At 39.1% G+C, this 26,331-nt stretch overlaps 1 protein-coding gene across 1 annotated transcript in view; it reads right to left on the reverse strand.

The window, feature by feature from the left end:
- Nucleotides 1-21,954, reverse strand: part of CPD (carboxypeptidase D) — a 63,803-nt gene extending 41,849 nt beyond the window's left edge. The window contains exons 1-2 of the mRNA XM_090292961.1: nt 21,130-21,954; nt 15,131-15,378 (exon numbers count right to left, since the gene is read on the reverse strand). Of these exons, the coding sequence (XP_090149087.1) occupies nt 15,131-15,378; nt 21,130-21,863 (982 nt within the window). The 5' untranslated portion in view covers nt 21,864-21,954. The remainder of the gene's footprint in view (nt 1-15,130; nt 15,379-21,129) is intronic.
- Nucleotides 21,955-26,331: the final 4,377 nt, after the last annotated feature.

A 26,331-nucleotide genomic window follows, 5' to 3' on the forward strand; every position in this document is an offset into this window, starting at 1 on the left:
CTTTAGTCATAGTTTACCTAGAATCATCTTTGCTCTTACTTATATGTACACATATGGGCATATACATGTTGTTCACTGTACATGATATGTATTAATCTTTTCCAATTTTTATTATGATATTAGTCACAGTACAATGGTTCTTGAGTGTAAGACATTATACTAAGGTTATAGGGATTTATAAATAAAAAACATACTTTCAGAGTTTAGAGTCTTAGTAAGGAAGCAGAACCTAGAACACATAAAAAAATAATTTCAGAGCAATGCAAGTGTGAATTAAAGTTTTTTCATATGTAAATTTTAACAGCTGTGCTAAATTGCAAAAACAGGAACTCACATTTTAATTATGCCAGAGGCAGTGAAGTAGACTACTTACTTATAACCCTATAATCACCAGGCACTTGAGTCCTAGCATTCTGCTGTCTGTCCCTTAATTGTTCTACTTGAGTAGCAATTTAAGAAATACTGGCTAAGAGCAACAAGACCAGGTTTACCGTATGTAATAGTGTGTTACCTAATCAGCTTTTTAGAGTAACTTTAATAGGACTGTAACTAGCCAGCTCCAACCAATGACACACAAATATATTCCCAGGGTAGGGGATAGGAAAGAAAAGAATCTTTTAAAAATAAGACTTAATTCCAAGAGAGGAAACCACTATTGTACACTCAGTGGCCACTAGTCCCAAATGTCACCCAGTTTTGCCAAGTGGCTGTGTGTTTCCCATTCCCACTAGCAATGCATGAATGCCTAGCTGCTCTGCAACTCACCTGACAATACGGTCAAGCAACTGATCAGCCTTTTTACTTTGAAGTAACTAGTGGTGTACAGTGGTATCTCACTGATTTTAATCTGTATTTCCCTAATAATTAATGATACTATACATCCTTTCATATATTTATTTACCATCTATTTTGGAAGACCTTGGAAACCACAGATTATAAGCAAGATTATAGGAAGGAGGGGGCTCAAGAAAGGGATCCCTCAAAGTTTTCTATGAACTCCTGAGCTCAACCCTGAAATGTACACGTGTGAGTGTGACTGAACAGCATACCAAAAGCACTAAACTACAGGACAGACCACTCTCCATGTCCCAGACTGGTCCTGGGTGGCACACACACATGACAGATTTGAACAGGAAGTACAAAGCCTTTGAAAATTGAACTGATACTGGAATCACAGCCCACAGAAGGTGAGTCAAAACTTGCAAAACCTAACTGGGCCATTCACAGCTAGAACAAACAAAAAAATTACTATTTTTTATAATATTTAAACAAGGCTCAGATCTCATAAGATTCAAAATGTCCAGGATATAATCCAAAATTATTTGACATTCAAAGAACCATGAAAATGTCAACAACCTGCAAGGAAAAATAATCAAGATACCAACCCCAGGATGACGCAGGTACTGGAATTATCAGACCAACTTTAAAGCAATTATAGCAGCCATGCTCTAAGGAAGTGAGATTAAACATTCTTGAAATAAAAGAAACAGGAGACATAAAAAAGAACAAAATGGAAATTTCAGAAGTGAAAATACAATAACCAAAATTTTTAAATTTACTGGATGAGTTTAGCAGAAGAATAGAAATGACAAGGGGAAAGAGTGAGTTAATTTGAAGACAGATAAGTAGAAATTAATCTGAATAACAGAGAAAAAGAAATTTAAATAAACAAGCAGTTCTAGGAATAATACCAATATGTCTAACATTCCTGTCTTTAGTCTTGGAAGGAAAAAGAAAAGTGTGCCATGCTTAAAACAATGTAATAATGGCTGAAAACTGCCCGAATCTGGCAAAAGACATAAAATTACATTTCAAGCAGCTTAGCAAATCCCAAACAGGATATACTCAAAGAAATTCATGCCTAGATACTTCACAATCAAACTGCTAAAAACTAAAGATAAAGGAAAAATACATTGAAAGTAGAGAAAATGATACGTTTATATAAGGGAACAGCAACTCAAATGACTGAATTTCTCATCAAGAGGCTATGGCGGCCAGAAGGCACAAAATGTTGAGAGAAAGGAAGGAAGGAAGGAAGGAGCGAGGTAGTGGGGAAGGAAGGAAGGAAGGAAGGAAGGAAGGAAGGAAGGAAGGAAGGAAGGGTCAGAATCATCAACCCAGAGCCCAGAGTTTTATATCCAGCGAAAATATCCTTTGGGAAATGAAGACAAAAAGACACTTTCAGTGAAAGAAAACTAAAAGAATCTGCCACAAGTGGACTTGCTTTAAAATAAATGCTACAGAAAGTTCTTCAGGCAGAAGAAAAATTATACCAGAAAACAAAACAAAACATGGAACTTAAAAAAAAAAAGAAATGGCAAATAACTGGGTAAATATAATAAACTGTTTTTCTCCTTTTAAATTCTTTAAAATATGTATGACAGTGAAAGCAAAAACTGTAACACTGTCTGATAGGGTTTTCAATGTACCTACATATAATAACTATAACATATAAAGTGGGGAGGTGAAGGTCAGATTTGCACGCTCACTTTGAAGGGATACAACATTAATTCTAGGTAGAACTGTGCAAGTTAAGTAAGTAAATTGTAATTCCTAGAGCAACTACCAAAACAAACTCTAAAAAGAGATACAGTAAAAACACTATAGAAAAGATATGAACTATTAAATATTCAAGCAATCTAATAGAAGACAGAAATAGGTAGACCTAAATCCAAACATATCAATAATTATATTCAATGTAAATAATGCAAAAATTTACACTAACTAAAAGAAATTGTCAAACAGAATTAAAAACCAAGACCCTTGCTATCTACAAGAAACTCACTTTAAATATAAAGGTATAGGTAAGTAAAAAGTAAAAGAATGAAAAAAGATATACTACATAAACACAAACGAAAGAGGATTGGGTATATTAATATCAAATAAAATAGACTTCAGAGTAAAAAAGAGGTGGTAGAGATAAAGAGGAAAATTACATAATGATAAAACGGTCAATTCAGCAAGATGACCAAACAATCCTAAACGATGCCTCTCACAACAGAACTTCAAACTACATGAAACGAAAACTGATAGTTCTAAAAGAAAAAATAAACAAATCCACAATAATGCTTGCAGACTTCACATTGCTGTCTCAGTCATCAACAAACCAAGCAGACTGAGAAACAGCAAAGGATAAAGAATTAAAAAACACCATCAACTAAGTAAATCTAAATGACATTTATAGTATAACCCACCAAACAACAGTAGAATACACATTCTTTTCAAGTACACATGGAACATTCACCAAGATAGAACATATCATGGGTCATAAAACAAACTTCACACATATAAAAGAACTGAAATCATACAAAATATTCTTTGACATGATGAAATTACTCAGAAATCAATAACAGAAAGTTGTCTACAAAATAGCTTTCTCAATGAAATCTCATAAAAGTAAAGCATATTCCTCTGAGCCAGTAATAATGAACTCTTCCCAGAAGGCAATTAGTGAGCTTTAATATATACTTTAATCTATCTGCTTCTAATCTCATGGAAGTCAATCAATGTCAGAAGAGGAGCAAACTAACTTCTACTTCGCAAGACAAAAACAATGAAGCTACCCTAACTTCAGAATATCAAAGTCTTTATTCACCAATATCAAGTTTTAGTTTAAAAATCACTTTAAAAATCATCTAAAAACTGGAAACAAATGAGGATATTAAGTGAGTTATGAATAATTTAAAAATTTTTTGTAAGCTGCCACAAATAGGCATTATTTGCCATCTGTGTTAAACTTAACATTTATTTTTCCAATATTAAATGTCAAAAACTGTATAATAAGTAATCTTAACTAAGAAACTGGTTCAGATTTGTTGTCTTGAGTTTTTCCTTAACAGAAAACCTACTTATTCAAAGCTAGAGTTCACTGAAACAGAGAACCACCACCCACTTGTAGAGGCCTGACGTTAATGACAGCTGTAGCTATTCCCAGATTCAGTTAATACCTTTATTTATTTATTTTTAGGCTGATATGTCATGTGGCTCAACACAGAATAAAGGATGAAATGTCAGATTTCAGAAAATTTTTATCCAAAGAAAATTTTAATTTTGAAGGTGAAATGTTCACAATAGGCATATCTCAAGAATAGGTACTTTACTGAAAAGTATAATCTGTTATTTATATTACTTACTAACAATCATAAATAAACAAGCCTCCATTATCCATCAGTTTCTCAGAGGGCTAAGCCAATGAGCTTCAAACATTTTTATTCATAATAAAATAATTTTGAAAAATTATGCAACATTTCATAATTTTTAAGTTGGTATATAAAAGTTTTCATCTTAAGTTTGAATAGATGCAAAAGCAACAGGTACATTTTAATATTTCTTGCATAATGTAAGCTTATATATTTTTAATGTAAGATTTTATATTTTTAATAAAACTTACATTATTTTAGATGCATCCAAAGAAGTAAAAATACTAATTTGATTCTCTATAGAATCACCTATTTAAAACTTGCATGAACATATTCTAACAATAGAAATTTTATGTCTCCCCTTCTTCTCTTTGAACTTTCATTTCATTCCATTTCCTCCACAGACTGTTATTTGAATATGATATACTTGTATACTTGAAACTCTCTTATTGATCACTCTATAACACTGTGATCTATTATATGTATGTATATTTAAATTTTTCTTACTTTCCAATGACCTTAATGACCTGAGTATTAAATGCTTGTCTTTTAGGTTGAAGTATTACAATAGCTACTGGTATACAATTTTTCATAAAGGTATGGTATTATTGTAAATTTTGATAAATAATAAACATAACACGTAGTAGTTACTGAGAATATATCTTTTAGTGAGAAATCTATGATACTATTAAAGTAACTCCCAAATTGTCGCTTTTGTTTTGGTGCCCTGAAAGTGAGCAGGAGAAGAGAATATGTGGCTGAACCTCTTCAGCAAGTATCTTTCTCAGGCAGATCAATTTTAGGAAAGAGCAGGAACGGAAGACCTGCAAATTAATTTTGTTAATACTATCCAAATTAACCAGTCTCTTCTTCCTCCGCATATATACCACAGTTTGAAAACCACTTATTTAGATTAGTTCCTATATTCACAAGGGGAGTTGACAACAACAACAAAAAAAGACAAAAGGTATAAAATTTGCTTTTAAGCCTTCCCACCAATCCAGAATTTTCTATGCTCAGAAAAATTAAATGCAATGTACTATGAAACCTCAATGCTTTCATTCTTTTATCAACGTCAAAGAACAAGACTAAAAGTTGTTAACTGTTATGAATCTGTCCAGTACTCTAACAAACCGTTATCAACACTAATTGTTATGAGTAACAAAATCTTCTGACCAAAGGATCTACTCATACCCACTAAAGTGCTTCAATCCATGTGTCTCACAACTAGTCTTCATATGCTTTAAGATACCCAACTCCTCTTTACCATGGAACCAGTCCCTATGACTGTTTTCACTACGGAGAGCTTTAAGGGGGGGGGGAAGGCGGTGCATTTAAATACATTCAACCCTTTATTCAAAGGTGGGGCACTAATGTTTCAAGGAGAAAGCCAAATGAAAAAATGTAATCAATGCTTCAGTGTTAACATAAACATAGCAAAATTTTCTTTAACTTGTCTCAGTTGTCCAATGATGAAGTATCAAACTGTATTATACAAGAATCCTATAAAATTTTAGAGAAAAAAACTGCAATGTATTTTTTTAATTAGCAGAAGCATTTTAGAGTATGGGAATATATGTAGGCAATTTCCATTCTATATTTAAATTTGAAGCTTTTTGTTATTTCTTTAATAAAACTAATTTCAAAGATAGTGAGAAGTTCTCACAACTTTGGGTTTTGTGAACAATTTATTTATAGATAATGTTATTATGTGATGGCTTTGCACTACTTGAGACAGCTTTAAAAGCTAATTAGCATGATGTCCATAAAAAATTTTAAGTGTAACATCTGGGTCAAATGAATGGAAAAAACAGAGTTTGCCCTTGAAAAAAACCTCCCCATATTCTTGGTCTTTAAACCCAACTTAATTTTGACCAAATCTTAACTGGACTTAGTCTTTGTATTGTGAGAAACTTATCTTATGAATATCTACTTCCTTCACCACTCCCACTAAGTATATATTTGCTTGTGAAATGATTCTACAAAGTTAAACTAAATTACACAGTCCTGCATCTGTTTTCAGTTTTATGTAAGTCAACACTCACACACAGCTCTCTGAACTGAATGTTCCCTTTTATTTAAAAAAAAAAAAAAAAAAGTTCTTTCCAATTCTCTACCACCTGAGTTAAATACAAAAAAAAAGGGAGGAGGAAGCACATCTAATTTTAGACATTGGATCTGAAGATTTAGGGGCCAAATCCTAAAATAGTGCTTAGTGTTTAATTCTCAATCTTTCATGCAAGTCTTAAGATCACATTATAAAATACACAACAGTACTGCTCCTAGAGGTCAGGTTTTATATTAGGCTATATTTCAGTTTATAAAGCAAACTCATGACTCAAGTAGAAGCAAATATTTTGAGTATTGTTTTACCTTTTTCTTTTCCTTTTAAATTAGGTGGCACTCGGATTAAAAGAGAAAAAGAAGAATGAAATGTAATTAGCTCCTTAATGTAGAAGATTAAGTAAGATCAAATTATAAAATGTGCACTTTATTAATGCAAATTTCATTATCAACATTATTATTAAATCATGAACAAAAGGCTGAGAATATCTGAACTATCAGCATCCTTTAAAGAAAACATCCCAGTATGAAATGCCAGGAGTACGATCACTGTGGAGGTGAAAAAGCACCCATCTGTGTGTGTGTGCATGTGTGTGTATACACAGTCTCAGGTAGATACATAGATATAGATATGCAGTCATGCGTTACTTAATGATGGGTATACATCCTGAGAAATGCATTGTGAGACAATTTTGTCATTGTGTGAACATCATGGAATGCTCTTACAGAAATCTAGATGGTCTAGCCTACCACACACCTAGGCTATATGCTACAACCTATTGCTCCTAGGCTACAAACCTGTTCTGCATGTTCCTGTGCAAAACAACATGAGATAAAATCAAGAACAAGAGAATATGATGCAATCAAGAGACTTAGTAAACACGAGATGTATGAAGCTGCTGCCAGTGCAACAAGGCATACTGTTTTATCACAAACCTTTTGTAAGTAGAAAGAGTACATCCTAAAATAACTATAAAAGTATAGTAAATAAGTAAACCAGAAACAGTCGTTTATTATCCTTAACAAGTATTATGTACTGTACATAACTGTATGTGCTGTGCTTTTATACAACTGACAGTGCAGCAGGCCTGTTTACACGAGCATCACCACAAACATGAGGGACGACTATGTTACAACAGCTATGACATCACTATTTCAGCTCCATTATAATCTTATGGGACCACCATCACCTATGTGGTCCATCACTGACCTAAACGTCATTACACAGCACATAACTGTACATGTGCACACACAAGAATTTCTGGCTCCAAATAATTAAATAACACCAGGAAACAGTATCAATTCAATTTTCAAAATCAGGTACACTGCTATATGCTTTCCACATTTCTCATAACTCCTAAATCTCTTTATCATCTTGACCTCCCTCTCAAGCCCCAGAGCCTATTTCCCAAGTGCCCATTGGGTACTTGTAACTAATTTATCAAGTACTACCTCCAATTTTTAATTCCTCTCCAATCTAAACACACACTCACTCTCTCTCTCTCTCTCTCTCTCTCTCTCTCTCTCTCTCTCTCTCTCTCTCTCTCTCTCTCTCTCCCTCTCTCCCTCCTCCAATTAGTATTTTCCCATTCCATTATCATTCTTACTTATTCAGGTTCAAAATCCTTCTTCTCCTCGACACTTTTCTACCATCTAAGTAATGGCCAACCCTCAATTCTTCTTGCACAATTTATTATGTATTTTCTCATACTCCCTTTTCATTCCCACAGCATCCCTCTAGATCAGCAATTTTCAACAGGTGTGCTCAAGAATTTCTTTTAAATCCTCTCCTGAGGACATGCTGATTGATTTTAGACAGACAGGAAAGGAGGGGAAGAGAGAGGGAAAGAAACACCAATATGAGAGAGAAACATCAATTGGCTGCCTCTCATACAGGCCCCAACCAGGGTTCAGTTTACGGGACAATGCTTCAGCCAAGTGAGCTACAACAGCGATGACAGCAAAAATTTTAAAACATGCAATGCTTGACAATTTAGTCAGGGACACCTCTTTTCCCTTAGATTGTCAAATTAAAAAATGACAACAGCCAACACAACAATAGCCATCTGGTGTGAAGGAATCAAAATTACACCTATTTTTTGTCAGATGAGCAAAAATATATTTTTTGGTGTGCCACAGAATTTTAGTAATTAGTTTATGTGTGCCATGAGATGAAAAAGGTCGAAAATCACTGCTCTAGATAAAGCCCTGATCTCCAAAAAAAGGCCTCCCTCCAAACGACTGTAAAATTTCCCTAGTCTCTCTTCTTCTAGGACTCTTTCCTTCCCAATACACTTTGCATACAGATTAACATCAAAATGAAAAGCACCACACTGTCCTTACTATCAAAGAATCCGCACTCCAGCAGGAGACAGAAAAAACTATTAAGAAACTGCCCAGACTAGTGTGGCTCAGTGGGTTCGGCGTCATCTCACAAAGCGAAAGCTGAAAAAGGTGCCAGTTGATTCCTCTGACTCCTGGTCAGGGCACGTGCCCAGGTTGCAGGTTTGGTGCCTGGTTGGGGCACGTGTGAGAGGCAACCAATCAATGTTTCTATCTCACACCGACATTTCTCTCCCTCTCTTTCTCCCTCCATTCCTCTCTAAAAATAAATCAATCTTTTAAAAAACTATTAACAATATAACTGGAAAAGCATTATACTGATGGTATAAACAAAAGGCTCTAGAAGGCAGGAGAGTGGAAGTTGCCACAGGCGAGGTCTCAGAGGAGGTTACAGCTGAACTGGAGGAAAGCTTTCCACAAAGAGAATAGCTCAACGTGTGAAGTTTCATATTTTGGAGGAAGGACAAAAGTTCAGTGGCAGGGAAGAAGCAGGAGAGAAGACTGGACATGTATGCTAGAGTTAGACAGGGGGACCTTTAGTGTCATGCTAGAGGAGTTTATAGACTTCATCCTGTTGAACTATGAAACATGCAAATATTAAGTAGAAGGCTGTATTTTAAGTTTTTGTGTGTTTGCTACTGTTTTTTAATATATAATTTTAAAAACGAAGTAATGCAAGCACCAATAGAACCAAACACATCTTCCAGAAGTTACTTACCAACTACACTTCCGGTGAGTATACAGACTTTGTAGAAAAATTAGATATGAGGGCAGTCAGATCGGTTTGCTTGTTATTTAAATACACTGTTGTCTTTCTAATCTAACAACTGCTGAGAGGGGACATGTTTAAAATCTCCTAATTTATTTATGAGTTTGCCTATTTCTTTAAAAAAATTTTGTTAAAGTATAATGGCATACAATATATTAGTTTCAGGTGTCTAACATAGTGATTTGACATTTATACACCTTATTATATGATCACCACACCAAGTCTAGTAACCATCTGTCACAATGTAAACTTTTTACATTGTTTACTTTATTCCCTGTGCTGTACACAGTTTGTCTATTTCTTAACATCAGATATTGTATTTTTTCAGTTCTATGCTGTCCATTTGTTTCTTGTTTTGTTTTAAATAGATACCAATTTTCTGGGGTAATCTGGATTAATCCATAATGCCCTGTTTAATGACACATAAAAAATGCTTCCTAAGGTAAGGATAAGCTTTTCAGTCCATTTTTGGACCAAATGATGTTCAAAACAGTTTGGTAATTATTTACCCCATGCTCTTCCCTTCCCATCAGCAATCTACTTCAGGCCAAAAACACCTCAATATTTAGAGCACATTAGTGCTACTCAGTCTGACCTCCACTTTATACAGATAACGGTTGCCCGCATGATCACAGGAGTTTATATTCACAAAAAACCAAATCAGTTACATTATGTGCCATCTGGTCACATTTCATGACTCTCTGCCCACAGTATAAAAGGAGAGGGAAGAAAGTTTGATAAATCCACATAATGTTTTCTTCTTCCAGAGAAGAAAAAAATTCATAATTACCAGTTTGAAAAGGCTCAGCCCCAAGTTAGTAGTGGTTTTAAAAGACATAAGTATAAAGCCTTATGGTATCTGACTAATCACAGAATGCATAGACTCACATGAGTAATACGTATGCCTGACAACTACATTTCAGACCAATTTCCTATCTCAATACTTATTCATATGATAAGGCAATCTAAAAGTAGGTCATCTGAGATAAATATCTGGAGCTCAGTCCTTACTGGAAATGATTAATATAGAAACAAGACAGGACAGAAGAAAATGCCTAAATAAAGTAGTATCATATGCAACTTTTAAGGTGTTTTGTTCCTACTTAGAATTTGAAAATAAATCAATTTTATCATAGAGTGACCAAAAAGAGTGTTTTTGTTAAACTGCAGGTCATGGCCCATTAATGAGCTGTAAAATATATTACTAGGCTAAGACAAGATTTTTTTGTTTAATGAAATAGTAGAGGCTAGAAATAACAATACCAGAATACATTGCAAAAGTAAGTACTGTTTCATGAAAATGTTTCAGTTTTATGTACAGACATATATGCAAGGTATATAAATAACTGAAAGGTATTTTATACTGTAGGTCAAAAAAAAAAAGTTTGAAAACTACTGATCTAGGATCTACCAGTAAGATAAGCTTATTTTCTCAGAGTAGGAGCAAAACTGGGAGGAATATGTTTACCCATTTTTGGAAGATTATCTAGTCTAAAGATCATCTATTTAAGATTTTAAATAACTATATATTCATTTTTCAGATGCCAAAATTAATTTATTTAAAATTTCAAAAAAGACTGTTGTTCATCTTCTATATACCAGGAATGGTTCTATGTGTTAGAAATAGAAAAATGAACAAAACTAAATCCCTGCCCTCATAAATTTTAATTCTACCAGAGTTATGTAAGTGCATTCACTCTCACTTGGATGTCATAATCTTATGAGGTAGACAGTATTTATCTTCATTTTATATATGTGGAAACTGAGGGTCAGAGAAGGTTTTTAACTTGTCCAAGATCCCCACCCGCCACACACACACACACACACACACACACAAAGCTAGTCGATGGCAGAGTTGGGATTCAAACCCAAGGCAACAGGATTCCAAAGCTCTTCTCTTAGCCACTACACTACACTGCCTTCTAGAGTCCCTCTATCTGCAGGAAAATAAAGAGGGATTACTTGCCCTTTTAAAAATTTTATAAGTTGGAAGAGGGCATTTCTTAAAAGTTTACTTAAACTAAAATTCAGTTTCATTAAATTTGTTTTGGAACATACTAAACCATGAAATGATTTTTAAAATGTCTTCTGTGAAGGAAAAAAAGTAATAAAGAATGGTGAACAAAAGGCATATAAATCAGCACATTGTGGCTTTTTTAAAAAAAATAGAAAGGACTGCTCCATGAAGAAGTTCGGCTTAGGCTCTCATAATAACAAGCTTTAGCAGAGGACCACAACTATTCACAGGCCTTATTAGGATAATCATTCCCTAGATGGAGCCTGCAGGTTTGAGAGACATGCAGAGAGGAGCAAGGCCGACCCACATAGGCAGCTAGATATGCTGAGTCAGCCCTGGCAATGAAGGTGAAGATGGTGCGGCCAGATGGCCTCACAGCTACACTGCTAAGGCACTGTCTGATCCTTGAGAACAGCAATTGTTTCTGTTTTGCTCCCACTGTATCCTCATTACCTAATACAGTGTATGGGCTATGGCAGGTACTGAATAAATATTTGCTTAGTGAATATTGAAGTTACTCACAAGATATTTCTTCTCTCAGGCTTTGGTTTCCTATATTGCAAAATGGTTGTACCAGATTAACATATTCACTTTTAGCTCTAAAAGTCATACCTCTTTGAGTGAGAATTTCTAAATACATCACATAAAGCATTAGTAAAATTACTCCAAGATATCCGTGTCTGAATACCTGCCCAGTCACAAGGTTTCATAGCATCTTACATCTTATTTATGCAGTCCCAAATAAGATAAACAATGAATTCGCCCTGTTGAAAATACTGAAACTGCTCAATATTGCTGAGGCAGAAAGAGATAAAAGCTAGTTATTATAGAAATAATATAACATAAAATACATCTGACCATTTAGCTAAAACCGTAGAGAAGCTGGTGCTCATAAAAACAATAATAGCAACAAAATTTAGCTTCTTTAGGTGTTTGAAGAATCAGAAAAATCTGTTAGCTGGTTTAACCAAATAATCTTACTGTGAAGGCAGAACACTTATTTTTTAAATAATATAACATAGACTTACCTCCCATAATCAATTATTAATTAGAAATTACTTCTTAATCTTTTATAACTGCCTCCAAAAAGGAAAAAGAAATTATTTTTAACCCATTATTTTATATAATATCTCAAATAATGGAGCAACTTAACTATATCACAAAACCACTAGTTCATGAAGTCAGGTTTTATAAAATACTGAAATGGAATTAAATATTGAAGTATGTCCCTCATCTATAAAAAATTTAAATGGTTTTCAAATCATCTCTAATTGTTATGGGCCAGAAATTTTTCCTCTAAATATTTCAAAACCTTTGTGGATATGTGTCATATACAGGGTGGGGAAAAGCAGGTTTACAGCTGTGCATACACAAAAAAGTTTATTCTTGTATTATTCTGTATTAATTATTTTATTATTTTCCATACAAACAATTGTAAGCTTACTTTTCCTCCACCCTATATAAGAAACATTGGTAGAAACTATAGGGGCATCAGAAAACTCTAGAAAGTATGGAGCCCAATCAGGGTATACATGTCTTACAGATAAAGTCAAAGAGTAATTCAAAAGTTTAAGTGAAGGCACATTAAGAGAAATATCATGAGATACTTTATAATGTGACTGATAATAAAAATAAAAGGAAGATCTAAATTTCATGATGAGCAGATTCTAAGAAGAGAAAATGTTTATACTGATGACATTTCCACGGGTTGACTTGTTCCTCCTGGTTACTCTTAATTAAACAGACTAAGCCTGTATATAAAAACAAAAAGGTTATTATTCAAAAGATACCAGAGGTTTAAAATCAGCAATAGTTGCTTTTATAACATTTAAAAGAAAAGGTAAACAATTCACGCTTATTTTAACAATTCTTTTAAATATAGCATTCCATGGGAAATTGGAAGTCTTGTATATTACTAATGGGAACATAAAATAGTACAGCCAATGTGGTAAACAGTTTGGCAGTTCTTTAAAAGTTAAACATAGAATTACCATATGACCCAGCAATTCAACTCCTTACTATATACGTATACCCAAAAGATTAAAAACAAGGACTCGATCAGATACTTGCACACCAACATTCATAGCAGTGTTATTCACAGCAGCCAAAAGGTGGAAACTACACTATGCTTATCAACAGTTGAATGGATAAAGGAAATATAGTATACATATACATACAATGGAATATTTCTCAATCATAAAAAGGAATGATGTTCTGCCCTGGCCAGTGTGGCTCAGTTGGTTGGAGCGTTGTCCCACACATGGAAAGGTCACGGGTTAAATTCCCTGTCAGGGTTCATGCCTAGGTTGCGGGTTCACTTCCGATCAGGGCACGTACAAGAGGCAACTGATTAACGTTTCTCCCCGCCCCTTCCCCTCTCTCTAGAATCAATAAGCATATCATTGGGTGAGGATTAAAAAAAAATTTTTTTAATGGAACGAAGTTCTGATACATGCTACAAAATGAATCAATCCTAAAAACATTACATTAAGTGAAATAAGCCAGATGCAGGGCAAATATTATTCAATTCCAGTTATATAAATATCTAGACTAGGCAAATTCATAAAGACAGAAAGATAAGAAGTTATCACTATATAAATGTTTATAATATATTGTACACCTGAAACTAATATTATTGTATGTCAACTTTAAACTGAACAATTTAAAAAAATTAGCAGCTGGGAAGGAAAAAGGACTAGGGATTTAACGCTTAATGATTACAGAGTTTCTGTATGGGGTGATGAAGAAGTTTTATAAGTAAACAGTGGTGATACAATTGCACAACAATATGAATAAATTAATGCCACTTAATTCTACTTTTAAAAATGATAAAAATAACAAATTTTATAATTGACGTATCTATATATGTTTCTATATAAATACACACACACACATATATATGCTACCACAATTTAAAAAAACACAGCATTCCATGATCACACCACAGATTAGAATACAGAAGGAAAATGTGCCTTTAAATAAAATGAAGAAAACTGGTGGTCGTCACCATTAACCAAGCTGTCCAACTTGGCCACTGGCAGCATGACTTGATGTGCCTCCTGAGGTGATATGATGCGATCTATATAATGGTCTTACTGGAAAATTTGACCTGAATCTTATCATGAAGAAAGTGACATCTGGAATATGAGATGTTCTAAAGGACAACTGGCCTAGACTCTTCAAAAATTTACTATCATTAAGAAAAGAGAATGTTGATAGTACTGTTCTAGACTGGGGAAACTAAAAAGAAAAGATAATAAAATAAAAACAAACAATCACACACACACAAAAGCCAAATGCAGTTTTTAAACCCTGATTGGATTTGATCTGCAGGAAAAGGAGCTATCAAGAATATTTTTGGGATAACAGACGAAATTTGAGTTACGGACACCAGGTGTGTTGATAGTATTGAGTTACTGCTGCTTTCTCAGTTGTAGTAATGGTATAAGGTTATACAAGATGATATCCCTGTACTTAGAAAATACATGCTGAGGTACTTACAGGTGCAGTGTCATGAAATCTGCTATCTACTTTTGGACGGTTTGACAAAAGAGAATTAAGGGGGGAAAGGGAGGGAGAGCATGCAGGAACATCTGGGGTAATAGCTGTTGAATTCAAATGAAGGGTATATAGGTGTTCATGTAATTTTCTTTCATTTTACTGTGTTTTAAAATTTCAAAATTCAAAAAAAGATTTAAAAAAATTAGAATTCAAAGTTTCCTCTTTTCCACTCAGAGTATACTTAAGGAACGTAAATGAACAATAGGGAAAATATAGCAAATTTGGTGCTTTACATACCTTCTACGTCATACCAATGTGCACCATTTGTGATTCCATCTTTGAAAGTCTCATCTTCATCTCCGGGGCAATGAGGAGCCCCAGTTTTCATGATGGGGTGGTTTGAAGCATAAGCTTTTGCCAAGTATTTAAATACTTCATCATCTGAGGTTTTGCTATAGATTCCAGTAGCCTTATGTTCTGGAGAATCATCAAAAGGATAGCTTGCTACCACTGAGCCACCATGCAGGTTTCCAGAAAGCACAAACCTTTGAAAATACAACCAAATCACATATCACTTTAAAAAGGCACAGAAAAGACCCTGTATTTAAAAATTTTACAGCTTTCATAAATAAACGCAATATCTCTCTTGACACCTAGAAGACTACTCTATCAGCTATTATAAATAGGCCAACAACAACAAAAAAAGAAAATGAAAAGAAAGCATTGTAAATTAAACAAATTTCACAGTTTTTACAACTCAAGTTAACCTTAAATAACTTTAATGAATTTTTCCATTACTAAAAAAAGTAGCTGGATAAAACAGTATCAATTAATGATTTTAGGAGACATCTTACTCGGTGAATTCCAAATTCATGTATTAGGTCAAACAATATGAGTTTGTCAATCAGAGAAGGAAAACTCTGACTCCAAAAAACCTCCGCTGCCTTGCGGCATACCTCTTCAGGGGAAAGGCTAAGGGAGTAAACCCCGACAGAAAATCCGGAGCCGGAGTCCCTAAGGCGGTTTGACATTGTAGTCAACACCGGCAACTCCTGCGGCGCACCTGAAGCCAAGCTGTATTGACTCCGTCTTTCCCTTGGACCCTTCAGCTGCGAAGAGAGGGGGGGTCTGCTGCATGGGCAACAGCAGACCCTCCATATCACCCTGCCCAGGCTCTGTAGCTTCAGCTTCGCTGGAGAGGACACTCCAGCATCATCGCAAGATGTCGATTCAACACGGGAGGAGACAGATACCGTGTCACTCCCGAGTCGGACTGCACAGCCATTCTTGGCGGTGCAGATAGACTCTTAAGAAGCTACACCATCGTCTCTCGAGACGGACGGCTGCCGACGACGACGATGAGTTTGTCAATAGCTAATCATTTTTTGACCTATAAAAACTACAATTTCATAGAATTCAATGTAAAACTTATAGTTCATAATGTATTAGTTTTGTGTGGCTTGTGTACTACTTGTTGAATATATTAGCTTAATAACTTTCATGCTTTTTATATGACTCTCCAAAGAGAATTTTTAAGATAGGGAGTCTAAACAGGGTGTGTTTTGCCTTGCTCCAGGTTCATAATATACCAAATTCACATTTCAAGTGAAAAGCCAAGAGTTGCGAACACTGTGGGGGTGGGGCGTAGGACCTGATACACTGAGCTGCTTTCAGGGAAAAACAATACAGCACATAAAACACTTGCACTCCATTGCGTCACTGTAAAAGCAGCTCTCTTTCTAGCCCCAAGGTTACTGATTGGACCATTAGAAAATAAACTGACAGGGAGACAAGATGGCTCCTATAAAAGAAACATTTTTACTGCTTTGTTTTTACTTTTAAGTGAATTCAATTACAATTTGGTCAAATTTATAGGTAAAGAAATACTCCTTTTATGGTGAAAGCTAAAGGCAAAACACAGGCTAAAGTCCTATTTATACATCTCTCTCTCATGTCACAGTTCAAACCATCACTAAGTATTAGAGATTAAACTTTTTGTACTTGAAATTGGGTTTTCTTGCTTCTGCCTTTTTGTGGTTGAAATGAACTGACCTACAGAAATTCTAAAGGGGGTTGATATATAACATTTATTTCTATATGCTTGAAAGAAAATTAAACCTATGGTATGTCCCAGAGGAGAGCAAGCAGTGAAAATTACACAGAATCTATTCATCAGTAGATAGAATTTAGCCATTTAAAGACAGTGATTAAATACTAAAAGAGACTATGAAAAGACACTAATTAAAAACTAATATAATTATAATTAGCACCCTGCCAGACACCACAGGAGAATGCCATTTGGTGTAGCGGCAGTAGCAAAGGCTATGGAGCCAGCCAAATGTGGGTAAGAACATTCGGTCTCCCAGCCTTGTCTCACTAAAAATATGATCAGGAGAACTTACTACCTCTACAGTCACTGAACCCCAGTTTCCCTCTCATCTGTAAAACAGGGATTAATGCTACCTGTTTCCCATGGTTGTTATGAGAATTAAAGAAAGTAACACATGTGGAAACACCTTCAGCAACATGACTGCTTTGTAGCACATGCTCTACAAATGGTCCTTCTTTCACACTGCCTTACAGACCAGCACTCTGCTCCCCAGTTCCACTGCTGGTCCCTGGGTGACACAACGATACAGAAACACAAATGAATCAGATACATAAACAGCCTAACTCCACCTTACTTGTTCCTCCCCCAGAGTTTAAGGTATTAACAATTTACTTTCTGGTTTGCATGCCTAAAATAATTTAAATACTTTCCCCCACTGACTTTGGAAAGCACAAGAAGTGGCCCAGCTCAGGAATCAATTCAGCAACAAATTTTCTTGAGTGTCAACTATGTGCCAAATGGTCTACCTACTAGGGGACCTTGGTGAAGAAACAAAACACAAAAATGGCCTCAAGGCGTTCATAATTCTAGTGAAATAAAATAACTAAATACTCTAAATAACTGAAACATGCTACTATGTGTATTTTCAATTAAAACTGTAAATTCCAAGATTCTCTACTAAATGACATTTTTTACTTTGTTCTACAATTCTTGCAACACTTGTTAGAAATATTATTAAAATGGCCTAACCAAATATGTACTTTTAGAACAATGAAATACTTCCAATGTACTAGAGTGATAAAATTCAATTAGATTTTCCTTATTCTATCATACTTACAGTCTTAAAAGTACCAATGACATTCTTTGTCAAACCAACTTTAAATATCAACCCGATTTTATTTTAAAGGCATTTTATGGTTTGTATCCAAATCAATTCTCTCAAGTGTTTCTCATACTTGACTTTAGCATCATATTTCATCCTTGTATAAGACTTAAAGAGGCTGCTAAGTATATTATAAATATTACAAAGAAGAGTCTACAGATACTAAAATATAAACCTATAAGTTAACTCTCTACATATAGCCCTATAAGTAACTTTTAAAAAAAGGACTTGATGTCTGATAAACTAAATTCTAAAGGTATACATACAAGCCTCCAAAAGTAATCTACACCCACCTTCAATAATACGAATTATAATGCTTTTTACAAAGATACCAAAAAGTTTATATGCTAATCTGTTAAAATCTATGCATATGTCTTTAATGAAAGAAATATAGTGTGACAAAAATATGGGAGTCAAGTAAATTGCAAAGTCTTTATTTTAATATTGGAGTTAAAATCTTGTGTATTTTTCCTAAGTATATGCCTCAATTATGAAGAGTACAAAAATATTCATTGGACTAAGTTTAAAGTCAGACAAAGAAAATAAACTTCACTTTTCTAAGCAGGAGGAAATAAGTCTTAACATTTTACATATTCAAAATAATAACAAAAATCGATATTTCTAACATAGTTAAGTAAAAAGGATATCAAGAAATTATTCAAATGATTTACTTCACAAAATGCAATGAGAAAGGTAATTTCCCCATACAGACTAATGTTCTGGGTTTTAAATTTCCAATCCATAAAGCTGACTCTATAGTTAAATATCAATCTCAAATTGTGTGTGCTTAAGTTTTTAATTTTATTCATGTATCCGTGTCCTTTGCTGTTAATCATTAAAGAACATGTATTTTGAGTTAATTTTTTAAATTCCTCACCTGAGGATATGTTTTGTTGATTTTAGAGGGAGAGGAAGGGAGAGAGAGAGAGAAACATCGATAGGTTGCCTTCCTGTCACGCCAGTGTCCCAGCCAGGGATAAAACCCGCAACCTAGGTATGTGCCCTGACAGGGACTTGAACGCACAACTTTTTGGTGTATGGGATAACACTCTAACCAACTGAGGCACCTGGCCAGGGCTTGAGCTAACGTTTGAAGACTAAGGGTGGATGGGTGTACTTTTCTTCCTATATACAGTCACCTACTTTCTCTTCTAATTAGTTACATGTTTGAAGAATGGTTGGATATGATCAGAGTAGTCCATAGTCACAAAGCAAAATGACCTTTCTATGCAATACTAACGGACACAGATGAGCTTTTAAAATCCTCACAAGCTTCTACCATAGAACTAACTGACTCAGATCATAACTTATAATCATTAAATACTGGCAATCATGAAAGAGTTAAGCAGAGTGCAAATTTTGTATTTCAAATTTTAAAGTTTAAACCTTCAAGGTGACTTGCACCAAGACAAAGCTCATTTTCATTTTTGGTTACAGCAGAACTAACACTGAAGAGAAGAATCTAGTCATAGAATTTACATCCCTGCAAGGGTTGTGACAGGGCATTTTAACATGTCCTTTAAGCACTGCAAAGAGTGTATTTGATGTATCATCTCAGAAAAGCCCTGGCCATCACAGCTTCTGACAATAAGATGTACATTAAAGTCATATTTCTCATGCAAATGTTCAGAAGTCATGACACAGTTATCTTTAAAAGGAAAACATTTTTTTCTGAAGGTATATGTGAAATTAAGTACTTACAAGGGATCTCAAAAGGAGGAGTAAAGTGAAAGGTAGAATATAAAAAGAATCTAGACTTGTCACAATGCCCACGAATCTTCTAGGTGCTACATATACTGAAATCTTGTAGATGATTCCAACTCCCACAGATAAACTTCTTTGCTCATTATTACTTTTATCTGTCACTCCAAATTTTCTTCAAGTCAAGATGGAAATATTAACTAGCCTTATGAAGACACACACACACACAAAAGGAGGGGGTACATCCTGGCAAAGCTGATCCTTGAAAAAGGGAAGAGGTGCATATTCAGTTCAGACACTATTCCCTCCGGGGTAAGTTCCCTCTTCCTTTATTCCTTGACTTTGTTTTGCTAAAAATCCTACCCATCTCTCAAGACTTAGTGTAAGTTCTACCTCTTCCACAGAGATGATCTGTATTATTGTTACCCACACATTCTGCGCAGGAACAATTCCTATAAAGTTTTACCGGGTACATAAACACACACCATATATATTTATAATATCCCCTTGTTATACACCAATTTCTCGAGATCCTCATGTTTTTGATTTTCAAATCCCATATAGTGCTTTAATAACACTTAAGGTGCATATTAAGTGTGGCAATAAAGGGCACAAATGACATCAGAAACGCTTCAGAAAGTTTAAAATGAAGTCGCTCCCACATGAAGGTTCCAGATCTCTGCAACTTCTCCAGCCATATCCATATGCTCCTTAGCTGAGTCAGAGGTAGTAAGACTGGAAGAAAACCAGTTTCCATCAAAGAACCAAGAGGAAGACCTGCGAGTGTCCTTTATCAATTCCAGGCTACAGTCTCCCTGTGTGGCTGCTAAGAGCACTAACAATCTGCCGGAGTCTAAGTTCCAGCTACACTCTGTACGAGGTAAATCACTTAACCAATCTGACCCTCAATTTCCCCATATGGAAAACAAGGATACTAACGGTGTCTATCTCACTAGATTGTGGCCAATGAAAGGGCTTACTTAGCACAGTGCCCAGAGTAATAAGATAATCACAATATTGATAGCTTATCTATAAAATGAGTGAGTTGACCCAGGTTATCCTTAAGATCTCTTCCATCGCTCCTATTCTACGGTGGCGTCAAAACCGGAACCAGAATGCCAGAAAGGAATCTTCCGTCCAGCCAGACTGCTCTCTTCCCATCCGTTGAACAAATGACAGCCTCTAGGCAGAGCTTCTCAGACAATTAGCGGAACACGAGGCTGAGCGGCGTGGGCCCCGTCCCCGTTCCGGGATGCCGCCTTCCACCCTAACTGCCCGGGTCCCTTAGGCCTGTAAGCACTGCTGGAGCGCCGGCGGAGCGCGCGGCCCTGCCTCAGCGCTGGCGGCTCAAGTGGATTGTGGGAGCGGGAGGAAGACACTCACTTATTCCTGCGGATCCAGTCGATAAGGGCGCGCACCTCAGGCACATCGTCCTGGGCCGGGGGCTTGCCTGTGCTGAACTGGTCCGGGAAGCTGCGGTTGAGGTCACGGCCGCGGCTGTTGTCGCGGCCGCTGGACCCGGGAGGTCCACTGTCACCGACGCCGCAGTCGCCTTCGTGGGCGCGCTCAAAGCCATCGGGATTGAGGCTGGGCAGCACGTACACGTCGGTGGTGTTCAGCAAGCGGACGAGGCGCGGGTCTCCGCGGCGGTAGCCAGCCGCCAGCTCCCGGGCCAGGTAGACCAGCACCTGGCGCGACACAGTCTCGTCGCCGTGCATGTTGCCCACAAGCTTCACCTGCGGCCGGCCAGGCAACAGCGGCCCCGCCGCGTCGGGCCCCGCATCGCCATCAGGGGGTGGCGGCCCCAGGCCGGCCGTGAGGCGCAGCACCCACAGCGGCCGGCCCTCCACGGAGCTGCCTATGCTGAAGAGGCGGGCGAGGCCCGGGGGCCCCGCGGCCGCCGCCTCCCGCAGAGCCGAGCCCAGCTCCGCTTCGTGGTAGTAGCGGTCGAACTGGCCCTTGTCCGCCTCAGCGCCCGCGCTTGTCGTCGTTGTCGTCGCCTCCGCCTTCTTGATGTGCGCTGCCCTGGCCGGGCTGCGCAGCAGCAGCAGCAAGCACAGCAGTGGCTGAAGGAGCCCCGGCCGCCCGGGCGCCCGCGCGCCCCAGCCGCTCGCCATCTTCCAGAAGCCCAGCAAAGCTGGGCTCCACTCCCGCAGCTCCGTGTTCGGGCCACGGGCCGGGGCCCGCCGGATCCCCTCCGCGCCTAGCAACCCTCTGGTCTCAGCCAATCACGGAAAGGCCTTCTGTGGCGTCATGCCGAGGGCGGGGCTTTCCTTAAAGTAGCCGATTCCCTTTGGTCCGGCCTTCCTACAGTCTGGGAAGAGTGTGGTCACTCCCTTCTTTCGCTAAGGTTCCTGTCGCCCTTCTTCCCATTCTCTAGCCTGCATTTTCTCCGCTTGTCATCTATTGGCTCAGTCTCTTCTTTATGGCTTACCCCCTTTCCTGAGTACTTTTACTAGCTCCCTTACCATCTTTGTTGCAATTTCCCCCGGCTGTACTTTAACTCTTAAAATCGAGATTCAAAAGAATCAAATGGTTCGAAAGAATGTACCCTGGAAAAGCTTTCGAAACCTTAGCCCCTTCTGCCTTTTACCCTTCACCGGAGTCATTCTGCCTCGGCTTGAGACCAACCCCCGGCAAGCGATTGAAAAGAATGGGACACTTGGAGTGACAGAGGCTCACTAGATTTCATTTCATAGTTCACTTGCCCACCTTTCCTGAGCGAGTTGTTTAAGTGTAACATTAGAATGACATTTTTAAAGCACCAGGTATGACATTTCTGGAAACGCTTGGTAAATATAATTCCTGAACTCCTCAATGCTCTGTCAAAGTTGGCAAATACAGTGTTTCATATTCTAAAGGGACCTTTAAACTGGTCTTTAAAGTAGGCTCTAGACACTTTAGCTTGAAAAAACACAATCCTCAACAATCCTCTTAGCAAGTGTGAAATTCTACCCATCTAGCAACATAATTGGAATAACTTTTATTTCCTTCTCTCAGAGCTAAGTATTTCAAGGCCCCATCCTTGAACTATGATTGAACCCATTATGGGCGGCGGCGGCAGCCGTCCGTCTCAAGAGACGATGGTGTAGCTTCTTAAGAGTCTATCTGCACCGCCGAGAATGGCTGTGCAGTCCGACTCGGGAGTGACATGGTATCTGTCTCCTCCCATGTTGAATCGACATCTTGCGATGACGCTGAAGCTACAGAGCCTGGGCAGGGTAATATGGAGGGTCTGCTGTTGCCCATGCAGCAGACCCCCCCTCTCTTCGCAGCTGAAGGGTCCAAGGGAAAGACGGAGTCGATACAGCTTGGGTTCAGGTGCGCCGCAGGAGTTGCCGGTGTTGACTGCAACGTCAAACCGCCTTAGGGACTCCGGCTCCGGATTTTCTGTCGGGGTTTACTCCCTTAGCCTTTCCCCTGAAGAGGTATGCCGCAAGGCAGCGGAGGTTTTTTGGAGTCAGAGTTTTCCTTCTCTGATGTACCCTGACTGGAAGATCGAACCAGCGACACTTAGCTCGCAGGCCGACGCTCAATCCACTGAGCTAAACCAGCCAGGGCAGCGGTAAAACAACGATGCGACATTGACACAATGGAAGAGAAATTGACCGTAAGAGAGACGTTTACCCTTTGCGACAGCACGGAGGGACCGGGAGAACATTATGCTGAGCGAAAGAAGCCAGCCAGAGAAAGACAACTACCACATGATTTCACTCACATGTGGAATCTAGTGACCGAAGAAGCAAAACAGAGACAGACACACAGACAGAGAGCAGGTGGACAGCTGTGGGGGTGGGGGTTTGGGGATAGAGCGATCGAGCAAAAAGGAACAAGGACTCGAGGATATGGGCATCAGGGTGATGACTGTTGGTGGGGGGGGGCATGGTTTCAGGGCAATAAATGAAAATGGAAAAAATACAATAAAAAATACTGTGAGAAAGAAAAAAGAAGTGAAGTCACTACTCTTGTCTAAGGAGACGCTTGGGGTAGGGGACGCAGGCAGCGAGTGACCTCACAACACTGAGCTACACTGAGCAGTGACCTCACAACACTGAGCTACACTGAGCAGTGAACTCAGCTCCTGAAGACAAAGCCCAGCGAAACTTGGAACCCTGGTAATCGGGCAGCGCAGCCGCACTCTAAAAGTGCCCCTACCTGGCTCATTTGCTGGAGATTTGGACACCCGATGACATGTTTTCGTGTTGTCTTCCCGTGTCCCGACGCCGTGGCCCCAAGAGAGGCAGCGGCAATAACGTGTCTCGCCGTGGCCGCCGCTGGATCCGCACTCACCCCGGGCGCCTCTGTCCCTTCTCACGGCGCGACCCGGAGGTAACACAGGGTGGCCCAGGGCAGTTTGCTTAGGGCCAGGACACCCCTCCGATCCCAACTGAACAGCCCTGTGTCCCCTCCCTTTGTGTGTGTGTGTGTGTGTGTGTGTATGTGTGTGTGTGTGTGTGTGTGTGTGTAAGGGGTTTCTCGGAGGGAGTGTCTGCCCACGCAGGAACAGGTTGCGGGGTGGTTTCAGAAACATGGTGGGCCGGTCATGTTCATGCCTCAGGCCAAGGATGGCCAGGTGGACGTGGAGTGTGGGTGACCCCCTCGGCCCGAGGGTGATCCCGAGCCCTGATGGTGAATCTCCTTTCCGCGGGCCGAGGTCTGTGCAGACACAGGGCTGGGCCACATCCGGGAGCAGAAGGTCCAGTGGGCAGAAGCAGCAGCAACTGAGTGACTAGGGCTGGGCAGGGCTTGGGGCCACTGGACCAGCTGCTGGTCACTGTCATTGCAGAGCTTCACCCAGGTCATCGAGGAAGGAGACCCGGTCGATGAAGACCCCATCCCTGTGTCCACCGGTGAGGGCCAGATCAGGCCCGAGGTGACTGTGGACACCTGGGGGTCTGGGGAACCAGGGCCGGTGGATGGCCGGAGGACACCATCCCCAAAGCCACCTGGGCTCCAGAGCCAGCTCTCCACTTCTGACCATAGCCTGGAGCACAGTGCCCATGGTAAACACACGGGGCCGGGTGAGCTGGGGCCCAAGGAGGCAGAGCCCAAGGGTGAGAAGTGTGGGGAGGTGGGGGTGGCCTAGGGGTGGAGGCGCATGTGACCCCATGGGGAGGGGTCAGTGCCACACACACAAGGAGCACCCGCAGAGGCTGGCCAGGAGCAAAGACTGGCCTCAGACCACCCGTGTGCTGGACTGCCCACCGGGAGGACGTCCTGGGCTGGGTCCTAGGCTCTGGCTGTGTGCCGTCTCTGGGGGGCACGTGGAAATGCAGACACGTGGGTGACCTTTGCTCCTCTCACCACTCCAGCACCAGCCCAGGAGGCAGAGCCGGCTCCTGTGTCACCTGCCATCCGACCTGAGGAGCTCCATGCAGGGGCCGCTGCCGACCTGGAGGAGGGGGTTCCCCGTCCAGTGGTCGTGCTTGCTCCAGCGGCCACTCCAGCTGCCGATCCTGAGCCAGGGCTGGCCGGGGGAGAACCTCTTGGCCTGGCTGAGGCCCCAGTGCCCCTCCAAGGAGAGCCCTCCCTCGAACCTGCCCTGTTTCCTGCCGCAGAGTCAGCATGGGACCTGGGAGATGCATCGGGGCCAGATTCAGAGCCACCTGCTTCATTTTCCTCGCTTGAGCTGCTTCTTTTATTGGCTTTCATTTTTATTTTTTACATTTCGATAGGCACTGATCCATTCACTATATTTTTATGTTCATTATTTGGTTTATTTTGGGTTGTTTTCACTTCTCTTTGTCTTCCCTTTGCCATGCTATAATAAGTTTTAAATAAAAAATAGAAAAGTTATCATTTGTATTTTAAATCTGTGCCGTTCCTGAGCATGACGTCCATTCACGATGCTGTGCAAGTGCCGCCACCACTATCTAGTTGCGGGACGCTCCATCACCCCAAAGGGAAACCCTGCACTGAACTACTCACTCCCCACTCCTCCTGTCCCTGCCAATCCTTGATCTGCTCTCTGTCCCGGTTCCTTGACCTAGTCTGAAAGTTGCCTATCAATGGAATCTTACACTAGGTGCCTCTTTGAGTCCACTCACATATTTTGTTTTTATCTGAAATAGCAGTTAGAGTATCTCAAAGGGAAATCTCAGATGGATTAGTGATCATAGGTTTAAGAAAAATAAAGCCCCCTTAGTAAGTGTGTCAGTATCTTGGTGTAGAGACCACCGTGCTAAGTGTAACCCCACGGCCAAAGCCAGTCAGGACTATTACAAAAAAATTCAACAGTATGGAAGACTCCCAAGCTCCCTTTACCAGGCCAGCATTACCCTAATACTAAAACTACATAATGACACTACAAAAAAAGAAAATTATAGGCCAACATCCCTTATGAACACTTATGCAAAAACCCTTATTAACATATTGGTAAACTGAATCAGCAATACATTCAAAAGATCATACAATGTCATCTAGTGAGACAAGGTTGTCACAATATCTGCAAATCAATTAATGTAATACACCACATAAACAAAATCAACTGTAAAAATTATGTGATCATATCAATAGATGCCAAAAGAACAGTTTACAAAACCTAGTACCTATTTGTGATAAGAACTCTCAGCAAAGTGGAAAAAG

Source organism: Furipterus horrens, unplaced genomic scaffold, assembly GCF_987537825.1.
Source record: "Furipterus horrens unplaced genomic scaffold, mFurHor1.1.pri manual_scaffold_11, whole genome shotgun sequence".
NCBI lineage: Eukaryota > Metazoa > Chordata > Mammalia > Chiroptera > Furipteridae > Furipterus > Furipterus horrens.